At 33.4% G+C, this 11,691-nt stretch overlaps 1 protein-coding gene across 2 annotated transcripts; it reads right to left on the bottom strand.

Annotated features, from left to right (window-relative positions):
- Nucleotides 1-212: 212 nt before the first annotated feature.
- On the bottom strand, nt 213-2,498 carry LOC149556337 (GDSL esterase/lipase At5g03610-like). Of its 2 annotated transcripts, XM_089785852.1 has the most exons (6): nt 2,280-2,498; nt 2,102-2,178; nt 1,839-2,021; nt 1,462-1,751; nt 945-1,236; nt 213-806 (listed from the first exon to the last, which is right to left on the bottom strand). In XM_089785852.1, the coding sequence occupies exons 1-6, from the start codon at nt 2,285-2,287 to the stop codon at nt 523-525; spliced, it is 1,134 nt and encodes a 377-aa protein (XP_089641978.1). In that variant the 5' UTR covers nt 2,288-2,498; the 3' UTR covers nt 213-522. The 2 variants fall into 2 exon arrangements, with proteins under 2 accessions (XP_089641978.1, XP_089641980.1); XM_089785854.1 differs by lacking the exon at nt 2,102-2,178 and having other exon boundaries at nt 2,179-2,401.
- Nucleotides 2,499-11,691: the final 9,193 nt, after the last annotated feature.

Genomic DNA, 11,691 nt, shown 5'->3' with positions numbered 1-11,691 from the left:
TTTCTCTAACCACAAAAATATAGATCATTAGATTTTAGTAGAGAGAGCTCTCTAAGAACAATAGGTTCTAGTAAAAGGTAATTATAAATATTTACAAGCCTATCTCGGTGGATATGAGGGGAAAGCAAAATTTTAACATAAATATATTTAAAAAGCTTCAATAACATTGTATACTAAACTACTTGTTAAAGGAAGCACATTGTCATCAAGGGTGTTACAAAAAGATGTTGCCCTCCATATATACAAGCCACTCAAAATCAATAGGAATAAAAGAATACACTCCTATTGACTTTTTGTTGCATGTACATAAACATGCAACTGCTAGTAATAGGTCATTGCAAACATGTGTACTGCAAAGATTTTGCTTCAAAATTTTAAGACAATTCTTTTAAGCGACTGGTTTCGCCATTGGAGATATTGTAGTGTTTTTTTAACAGAAACTTCATCGCAGAAGATCAAGAAATGCCTAGAAAAGTTTATTTAGATGAAAACACTCATGATTTATTTACCTGGCTTGTAACGCTAGGAGATTCCGTGAGCAACAAATCCAAGTAAGTGTAGCCATTCATTAACATTGGGTGCCCCCTCTGTAAAACTCATTGTTTTCCTTTCCATTTTCACTCCATTACTGTAGAGCGACATTATTGAATGCCATCCTTTCTGTGTTGGATGGACTGAATCCCAGTAGAACTTCTTATTCACGTCAGAACACACTTCATACAAAGCCCCGCCTACGTTGTCCACCTTTCCACAATTAGCAACCCCGCCTTTCTCAGCACAGCATGGAGTGAACAAATCCACAAACCCTGCCACATAATTACAACAACAAAAGGGAGGTTAAACAATCGAATCCAGAAACTACATTGACAAACAAAAGTAGGTTAAACAAGGTATTGATTTTGAAGATTCAGCAGAAACAAGAAAGGCAGGGTATTTGAAATTACCGAATTTCTTTGGATTTGAGAAAATAAAATTAGCTGCAGATACAAAATCTGAAATTATAATGGACGAATCCTTATGGCCAGATCTGAGACTTTTTACGCCCTGTGTAAGTAATCTCATATGCAGAGCCAACATGTCATCGTAATTCGAATTGCAGGATTTCTTGCCGATTTGAGGACCGCATCCAAAACGAGCATTATTACTCACTACAAAATTCCTAAAGCCGAATTCGTACAAATCTTTCACAACTTTGATTATTCCGCTTACCACAGGCTTCACCAGGTCGATTATTCCCTGTGATAAATGCACAAATTTGAGAGAACTTAAATGTAAATATCTCGATTCACCAGATCGATTATTCCCTGTAATAAAGTCACAAATTTGAGAGAATTTTGATGTAAAGATTTCGCTTCACCAGATCGATTACTCCTTGTAATATTAAAGTCACAAACTTGAGAAAAAATTAGATGTAAAGATTTCAATAGGCTAAAGAATTATTTCAGATTTCAGACTGAGTACCTCTGTGGAACCGTTTCTGCTAGCAACATATGAACCGTAGTCGTTTCCAGCCACGGAGATGAGGACTATTGACCGCGAGAGCTTGTGAGAATCGAACCCTGGACTTCCTCCAACCAGCTCCTTTAACTGCTTCACTTGTTCTGGCACTGTTGTGAAACCGTAGGCTCGAGTCACTCCACTTCCGCCGACTGCAAAATTCACTCCTTGTCGAATCTTGTTTGCAGTTGCTTTACAGTCATGACTTCTTAGAAGCTCATAAGCTATGGGAACCGGAAGCCCTAAAATATTCGCTGTACACACCAAAGCCAAATAATATTTAGACAAAGGTTGCTGAAAACTTTAAATTTCACCATTTGTGAGTGGAATCAAAAGTTTACCCCAAAAATCCGTCTGGATTTTGCCAGAAGAAAATCTGCCTGCAGGATAGCCAGGCCAGGTGAGACCGTAGGGTCGTCTCCATGACTGATTCTCGCTTTCATTGTATGAATTGCGATTTCCTGTGTCGGCAAATGAGTCTCCCAACACAAACAGCGCCTGCGCTTTCTCCGCAACGCCTCTCCCTGCAAATCAATCAATTTAAATTCAAGATCATACTAGCCCAGAATGAGAAAAAATTATAATGATCATCTGTATAACTGACCTATCAATTTAAACTCAAAATCAGTATGAGAAGAGAATGAGGAAAGTTTGATCAAATGGAAATTTTTTCTAACTGACCTGCAAATAAAGAAAGAAAGATTATCAGAAACAGAAAGTCCATATCTATGTAGCTACAACTTGCAAATTGTTTGAGATTTTCTGTGAGAGATGGTGCATACATATACATAAGATCTGGATGCTCTGACACTTTTATCGTGCTCGATCATGTGGCCTAATTGGCAAAAAAAAAAACTACTTTTTTTTGGAAGTGCGCTTCAATCATTTCACGTAGATCAAAATCTTCAAGTGTTGAGCAGCTTTTTCATTTAAATAGTTGGTGGTTGGAGAGAATTTTCTTTCGCGAGGATAAACCAACATTCGCATAGAATAATTGATGTCGAGTGAAAAGAGGCTATGGCCACTAATTTAATGTTATTTTCATTCAAAAGGATATATGACAAACCGACACAAATTCAAGTCGATGGTTTAAACATCACACATTAAGTTTGATTTCTATACTAACAGGGTTAAATAGTTAAAGTTGATTTTTTTTTCCAAACTTAATTTTTCTGTTAGCGATGTTTAAGGTGGTCAAATTAAAGAGCACTCACATGTTGTTTCTTCTATGATTATGTTTGGGAAGCTGGACTTTTGAATTAAATATCTAATTAATAATTATTTTATTATAATGTGCTTCCATTATAGAAGATAAGACTTGTGTGGGTAATCTAGGCAGCCTCTTCATGTCACCACAATGTATCGGTTAGATATATTCCTTTATAAGTGTGATTTATTATTTATACTATGGGGTGGGTACATTAAGGTGACTACATAAGTATTTGTAATAGTTTATATAGAGATGCAAATTAATTACTAGTAGTTATTATAGTTAATTTTATGTATTCTAAGTTTCTAAATGGTATATTGAATATTGATTATTTAGATATTCATGTTTTTGTATATGATTTGATTAGCTATGGTTATACTTGTAACTTTTGGATAGTCAAGAGAAATGTTGTGGGATGTGGGATTCGTTAGGTACAATAGGGTAAAAAATAGTCATTTAGAAGTGTCACCTAATAACTACTTAAATAACTATGCACTGCAACCGCCTCAATAGTTTTAACAGTTAATCCAAAATATATTCTTCAAGGAACATATAACTTTCTCTCAAAGAATTATTTTTACCAATACTAATGCACAATAACCATGTATTGTGCATACCAATAAAGGTGCAAAATTAATCCAATTAAAGTCTACAAATTTCACTGCTAGGAGTACAAGTGGGGGACAATTGGTATATGTGAAATTTATTTTGATTTTTTATTTTTAAAATGTCTTTAATGCTAGTAATTGGTGGGTTGGTGAGTGAGGAGTGATAATATACTTATGTGCTTGAAATTATATAGTTAATATTGGTAAAATAGAATGAATAAGTGTCATTTGGGATCCTTTGGATTCTAACATTTCTTGTACAACACTTCAACATTGGTCGATTAAGTCACCCTTGTAGCCAAGAATGGCAAAGTCTCATATAGTATCTAGCATGTTTGAAACAGTCACAATGATAGCTCATTTTTTTCTAGCTAGTTGAAGGATGTGATCACTTAAAGACTTCTTCAAAGGAGATCCATCAACTCCAACAAATCATTTATTGATATTTTTAATTTAAGGTGAATGGATAAATATATTTTGATTTGATTATAGTGGTATGGCCCCTATATAGCTCTATTGTGATTACTATTTTTTTTTTGCATATGATAAAAATCTTATATATGAGGATGCAATTGCAAGTAGTTAGAAGTCTATGGTTATTAGGACTGCATGCACGCACACAAACACACATAGGAGTATGTTGTAACCAAAGAGGTTATTATTATTTTCATGTGTCGCTTTTAGCCAAATATAATATTTTTCCATGACAAAGTTGCATGCATGAATATATGAGATATTGAATTAGTCTATCTACGTCATTGTATCTTTTGGATTGTTCTTCAAGTGGGTCCACTTAAGGTAACATATTCATTTATCAGGTAGATAGTTGTTATCTTACTTCAATTTACCAATTTTAGAATCTTACAATTCTTAACTAGTCTAGATTTGATATCCTTTTGACTTACTCTAAAAATAGTTATACATCGTCATTTTAGTTCATTATTTCTTGCTACTACCTTAGCTACATTAAGTTTTTGTGTTTTACTTGATTGCATTTGTTCTCTATTAAACTAGGATACCAACCACAATGAGGTCATGGTGCATATATAGTTTTGGTGCATTTCAAATTGATTTCCTTGGATTGATAATTAGACATAAGTCACAAAGAGTTTATCAATTAGCTAATCAATCTATGAGTTTATGGGTTGTTGAGATAGCTAGGATCACAAATGGATATCAATTAGCCTTCATTTTGGTGTTGTTTCTGAGGATGGTGTTAAGCCATGATGTTTTCTAATTTCCCATATTTTCCTTGAAATATATCTCATTACTTATAGTATTAGAATCTTTAGAGCTTAATGAAAAATGTAAACTCTTTACAAACAACATGCAAGTCAACTAGAATAAAGAGAATATCTTTTGTATGCAGATGAAAAGGGACCCTCTTGGAAGGATCCTTCCTTTAAAGAAAGTACAACTTGTACTGCATCTCCCTTTTTTTTGTATTGCATTTTTCTTGATGTAGAATTAATATTTTTCATGTTTAGATCATATTATGAGAAAATTTGGTTATATTGTGTTGAGTTGGTTACATTTATGGTCTTGTATTTATTGATTGAGAGTTTTTTTTACAAGTCATAACATTATGATGTTGATTTCATTCATAGAATAGTTATATGCTTATGATCTCAGTGAAAGAATATTTAAAGGTATCTAATTGGATTAAAGTATTATTATACCTTAAATTAGGATTAAATATGAAAATGGACGATATCATAGCATTTAAATGATAAGGCATAAAAATTTAAAATTCCCCTTTTAATGGCTTCGATTAAATTAATTATATTTGTTTGTTTAATTAATTATTTTCCTAAATACACATTACTTAAGTTTAATTGAGACAATGCATATCATCCTCCAAATTTTTGCATATATTTGTACATACTTTATTTCACAAAGGAGTAAGATCTACCTTTGTTGGACATGTGATTCCACCTTGTGAGTGTGACAAGTTATAGATCATATTTATCATATTCACTTATTTCCTTTCCTAAATAAGAATGCACATCTACATTTCACTTAGTTCACTTATTACATCATCAATGAAAACAATTTATTCTTGTCATTTGTGTCTCTCTTTCTTTTGTTTTACTCATTTACCTCTAGATCCTGAGTTATTGTTATAGGAAAGTCCTTACATGTGGTATTAGAGACATTGGAATGCCATTGAGTAACTTCTTGGAGAAATTTTAGTGCATACAAAGGAGGAAAATTCTCAAATTTAAGGATTGGAAGAATATTATGGAGCATCATACACCAAATTTGAGCTCATGGTCATGTCCAAGATGCTCTTTTGGAGAATTTTGACAATAAATTCCCCCATGTTGGATAAAAGTTAATTTTGGGGCCAAAATAATTACACAAAGGTCATAGAACTTCCTACTTGCACAAATGGTATGAATTTGTTTTAAAAATATTTTTTATTCTATGATTTTAAAATTTGTATTTATAGTCTATTTTTCAAAAAAATGGGGGTCTATACACTGAATGTTTATTTTTGTAGACCCTTGTCAAGTCTATACTTGATATGGTTTTTATTGATCACATGATCATTTGCAACACCCTAAAAACTCTAGCAAAAATAGTCCAATGATATAAGTGGAATAAATATGCCACTAATGACAACACTACCACCATTAATAATGACATTCACATGATTCACAGTCTACATGTGTGTTTTTGACATATAAATAGATTAGAGTGTCCCCAAAATAGTAGATGCAAGATGAAAATCTCAAGGATATTATGTGTTCATTAACACACAACTTGGTACTTTTTATACTTCTCATGTGTCATCCATAAAGAGTTCCACATAGTGGTCAATGGGTACCACATCATATAAGGAATTAACCCTTGCATAGAGACACATCATCTTCATGTGTTTATTTTGTGTACTTATGTAATTTTCTATCAATTTGTAGATATTGTAGGATAAAATATCAATTTCACTACTTGATCATTTTGGTACTTTATGATCATTATATAGTACTAGGATATTAGTTGGATCTGAGTCTAACTTAGCCTCATCAATAAAATTATAATTGTAGTGGTAGAAATGTGAATCAAGGATATGGAGCCAAAGCTCATCACATAACCATGCATATATAACATAACATAGGGAGGAAAGTTAGGAGATAAGTCATTCCAATCCTAATTCTATAGAACTAGGTCTAGAGAGATTACTACTAACCAAAATAGCAAGGAGCATGAATACAAACTAAGTCTAGGAAGAATAGGGAATAAGATAACCAAGCCCTTGAAAACCCTAGATGATGTGAGAAGGTAGAGATAGATATAAGTAAATATGTTGAAAGAACAAAGAAGGTACATAACACACCTTTGTAATCTATTTTTATGTTTGATGTACTGATCAGGATGAATGAAAATTATTTGATTTGGGCCTGAAACTACTCAATGGACAAAACCCATAAATCATATGGCGATATATCAGGGGAAAATGTGATGATCAGGTTGGCGCGATCATCATTGGTGCATCAAGGGTGGCCTAGACGACCCTAATAGAATGCATGCAATGATGATTTTGATTTCGTAGTTTTGAAGAAAGTCAAAAAGGGTGCTTAGATTTGCAACCTATTTGTCAATTCGATATCCACAACCTGCAATAAGAAAGGGTTTTTGTTGTTGATGGGGGGTTTTCTAGCTTGATCAAACCCTAGTTTAGGAATTAACCTTGAATTCAAATAATTGAAATAGAATGAATGTAAAGTAAATATATGAATTCACCTTACAATAGTAGGATATCATGAATCGAATGCAATGTGCTTATTTCGCTAGTTGATTTGGATTAAGAAGATGAATATGAATGGATGTAGAAGATGCAACAAAGGAACTTGAATGGATTGAAGATCTTGAATAAAAACTCCTTCAATTTCTTGAATGCTTGAATCCTTGATCTTCAATGGAGGGATGCTTGAAGACTTGAAAATTTGAGTGCTCAAACTTGTGTTTAATATTGGATTGCTTGATATGATATGAGATAGATGAGAAATGGAGAAAATGAAAGGGTTTATATAGAGATCACAATTGACTAACTATACTAGGTTGACTAGCCTAGAGATTAACACCCTAAAGGTATTGAGACATGAGACCTGAACATGTGATCCAAAATGAGGCCCAATTAGGGGTGCACTGTGCCCCTAAAAATCAAGGGTCATAACCTTTGGGATTCCAAAATAGGTCCTAAATCCCCAAAAATTAGGCACGAAGTCTAAGATATAGCCATTTCATGTAGAGAGAATATTCTAATTTGATAGGTAAAGGGAAGGGAGGATGTAGGAGGATAGATTCTACCTCAATCTTAACACCATGAAAATAGGATTTTTAAAGAGGATCTATTATCTTTTACCCCAATTCCACCTAGGAGTTCAAGGATAAAAAAGGGAAGAAAGAAGGAGAAGTGTGAGGAGATTAATGATCTTACATTAAATAGGTTCTAAAGCTTCATTAAACTAGAGTGCATCCAATTTAAGATGGTATATTTAGGCCCCACTTTAGCAAGAGTATCCAGAATTGATCCAAACTCTTGGTAATGTAGACCACAAATCATAAGATACTCTCATTATATAATCAAGGAGAAAAAGAATCCATCAAGCCCTGAAGGCATTGAGACTTTGCCAACTCCTAAATCATAGTAAGAGAGAAATCATTGACTAAAAAGAAAGAGGAGAGGAGTGATTATCTTGCCCAATAGAGTGCCCACCCTACTGGGAATCAATGAAAGAGATACTATAAAAGATGGCATTGAAATAGTCTAATAGGCTGACAACCTGCTAGTCAACCCATTAGAAGTCCTACCCATAGACCAACATTCTTCATATCACCATGGCAAGGTCTAATAAGATTGTGCATTATCCATAAAAGGATTCACAAGATGTGTGCATTGAAAAGGGGAATGAAGTACTAATGTATAGATTTGAGGATAACTTAGGAAGCATACTAAGAATCCAAGGCTAAAGTACTCCAAGACATACTCAAAATTTGTATTCACCACTTCACAACTAGAATTCAAAAAAGAGAAGAGTGTATGCCCCCACATTGAAGTCATTGCTAAAAATTTTACATGAGGAAAGGATTTAATGGAATATATACATAAAATCATTGAGAGATGTTTCCACTATTAGATTCCTCTAGGAGAAGATAGATCAAGGGAAATATATATGCAACATATAAAGAGAATAAAGGAATCTACTAACTTTGGGGTCAGTGTAATCATATGAGAACATGTAAATATTACATCAAGTATGCAATATCATCATCCTCTAAAGGAAGTAGAACTACAACACAATGGAAGGATATGTAAGAGTTACAAAGAAGAGTCTTTTTGGACTGCCACCATGGAGACCAAAAAGAATTGGTGTTACCATGTTGCAAATTTGAGCAGACAACACAAGGATACAAGTACAAACAATAAGATGTGTATAACATAACACATAAGAATAGATGAAAGAGGTAAGATACAAATAGAATAATGGTTCAACATTATTTATTCCTTTTTCTCCTTGTGCCAATGAAGCAACAAGGATCGTTTAAAGAAATCTAAACAAACATTAATAAAAAATAGTAAATGGGAAGCACATAATACCAAGCAAACACACAAAAAGATACTATGATGGAGCGCTCATTTCAAGCATGTTACAATCCTCTCCTATCTCAACCAGTAGTAATAAGAGAAGGTAAATAACTTGCAAGAGGAGTTATATCCAACAAAATAGGAACAATAGCTAAATCTAAAGAAGGACCCTCGTGAGAGTCACTATGCTTAGGGGTATATGTAAGCATAAGATGCGTAGAAAGTATGGTAGGTAAATCAATATCATGATCAATAATCTCATGCTCATCATCATTTAAAGTGTCTTCTTCGTCTAAATTAATAGAAATATAATCCAAAATAGGAATATCACATCTATCCATCTCATTAGTGTGAGTAACTTCCTTTACATACATAGGTTAATGTGAAACATTTGTACAAGCTTTAGCATGAGCCCGATGATTCTTTCAACATTCAAAAGTATATCAATTATTCTTAGCTTTATTAGAGATTTTTTGAGAAGAAGAATGATCAACAACCATAGGTTCCTTATCTTTTGATGGCACAAGAGGAGGAACAACAAGAGGGTGAGAGATAGAAGGAGGAACCACACTAGGTAGATGGACCACACTAGGAGAAGGATACATACTAGAAGAAGAAACCACACTAGGAGGATTAGTGGATGCAAGAGGTGGATGACCATTAGAAAGAAAGGAGTGTAGAATTTTTAGGCAAAAGACCACAAGAAATATCCCTAGGCATACTTAACTCAGCAATATTTCAACATTTATGAGCTTGATAATTGCAAAAAATATAATATGGACAAGTAGGAGGTGTAGTAGGAATAGAAGGCCAAAATAAATCAAGAGTAGGACAATGTCAAGGTCTAGAAGCTTGATAAAGACTATGATTAATGATCTTAATCTCACCATCATAAAGAAGTTTGAGGCACTGATGAATAGGGAAAGAAATGGCTTGCATTGAAGTCAACCAAGGTGAACTAAGCTTCACTTGGAATTGATTAGAAATAGGAATGAAAAAAGGTATAATAAATCATTGCTTTTCCATAGAGCTCAACAGGAAAAGAAATGGAACCTTAAGGAGCATACAAGAACCATTACAAGTCTGAATCCAAGTATCAATTGAGTCATAGAAATCACAATGTTTTTGTTTATCATATAAATGTTCCTCGGCAAGAAGGATTTTTAACAATCTGAGTAGTAATATAAAGAGGATCATTAGGAGCTTTGAATTTATCAACATCACTAAATGAGATAAAAAGGGGTCTAGAATGCTTATAATCTGGTTTAGGTTTCGTTTTGAGCATTAGCTGTAGAGGGAATTTCTTTCTTAGGTGGAGGTGGAGGTTGAACTAGATGTTCCATAACATTAACAGTATTATCATTTTCTCATCGTAAGGTATCATAAGCAATATTCACTTTAGGAGAAAATAAGGAGGAGCATGTTGAACAATAGTATTAGTATTCTGTTGAGGTAAAGGATTAGTATTGATTTGAAGATTTTAATTAGGAGGTGCCATAGATTTATTTCTAGTATCATGACTATCAATGGATAAAAAATTAGAATCAATCAAATCCTAAATCTTATTCTTCAAAGAATAAAAGGCCTCAATATCATGTCTAGATTAGCGATGATATTGACAAAAGGCTTTAGGATTAAAGAGTGGACTTGATGCAATAGTAGGAAGAAGAGGCTTAACAGGAGGAAGTGTAATCATTTTAATACTATCCAACCTACTCATAATAGATTGTAAAGACTCAAAAAGAGGATTCAATGTTTGATTCATCCAAAAAAATAAAGGAAGTGGTAGTGACACCTCAAGATGCGGTAGCTACTTGACCATCTACTATATTCATGGCTTTGTTAATCTTGACATAGTTATTAGGTTTTTGAATTTTTTTATGATTAGGTGGGGCATCATTTTTATCAATAGGTATAGGATCCATTGGAGAGGTCTCTCATATTGACTCACTTGTAATTGATAATGATGAAGCACTACACAAGGCTGTGAAAAAGAAGTAAATTTAGTAAGAAGAATCTTATCTCTAATCTATTTTTGTAAATTCTCAATAAACATATGTTAAATATCAAAATCAGGTATAGGATACAAAATATGAGCATGCAAATTCTTAGATCTACCAATAAAATCAATCACTTTCTCCTTAGGACCTTGTTTACAATGCATCAAATCAGTCAACAAAATAGAAGGACCAATATTATTCTAAAATTGTTGTATAAAGGCATTAACAAGTTTTTGAAAGGAACCGATAGAATAAGGTGGAAAACAACAATAGCATTGCAAAGCTTTGTCATGAAAGGTGCGAGAAAACAACTTCAGTAGAATCCTATGGTCATGAACATGGTCACTACATATAACTTGGAAAGTCTTCAGATATGTCACAAGATCATCTTTACCATTATAGGTGTCATGGCAATAGATATCATCTTGTTGAGGAGCAGGTACGGATAATGTCTAAAGATAAAGGACTACCCATATCACATGTAGGAACATTTAACTTAGATTGAGTAAAGGAAGCAAGGTTTTGTTATAAAGAAGACATAGTCCACACAAAGCTAAGGATAGTAGAATCATTAGAGGAAATAGGTGGAATAGGCACATTTGATACACTAGTAAGGGTGCATGAATTAGTTGGAATAGGAGAAGCTATAGGTGGGGCACTAGGAACCATAGTAGGAGGATTGGGATAATTAAAAGGAACACTATTATATGAATGTTTTGAAGTGGTAAATGAAATGGGAAGAATACTCATAGGAAAAGAAGGAATGGGAAGACTACTAAGAGGATT

Source organism: Cupressus sempervirens, chromosome 5 (genome assembly GCF_028749045.1).
Source record: "Cupressus sempervirens isolate cs-2001-9-10 chromosome 5, ASM2874904v1, whole genome shotgun sequence".
In the NCBI taxonomy this organism is placed as follows: domain Eukaryota; kingdom Viridiplantae; phylum Streptophyta; class Pinopsida; order Cupressales; family Cupressaceae; genus Cupressus; species Cupressus sempervirens.
The sequence above is the reverse complement of the archived record's forward strand: the minus strand, read 5'-3'. Positions and strand labels throughout refer to the sequence as shown.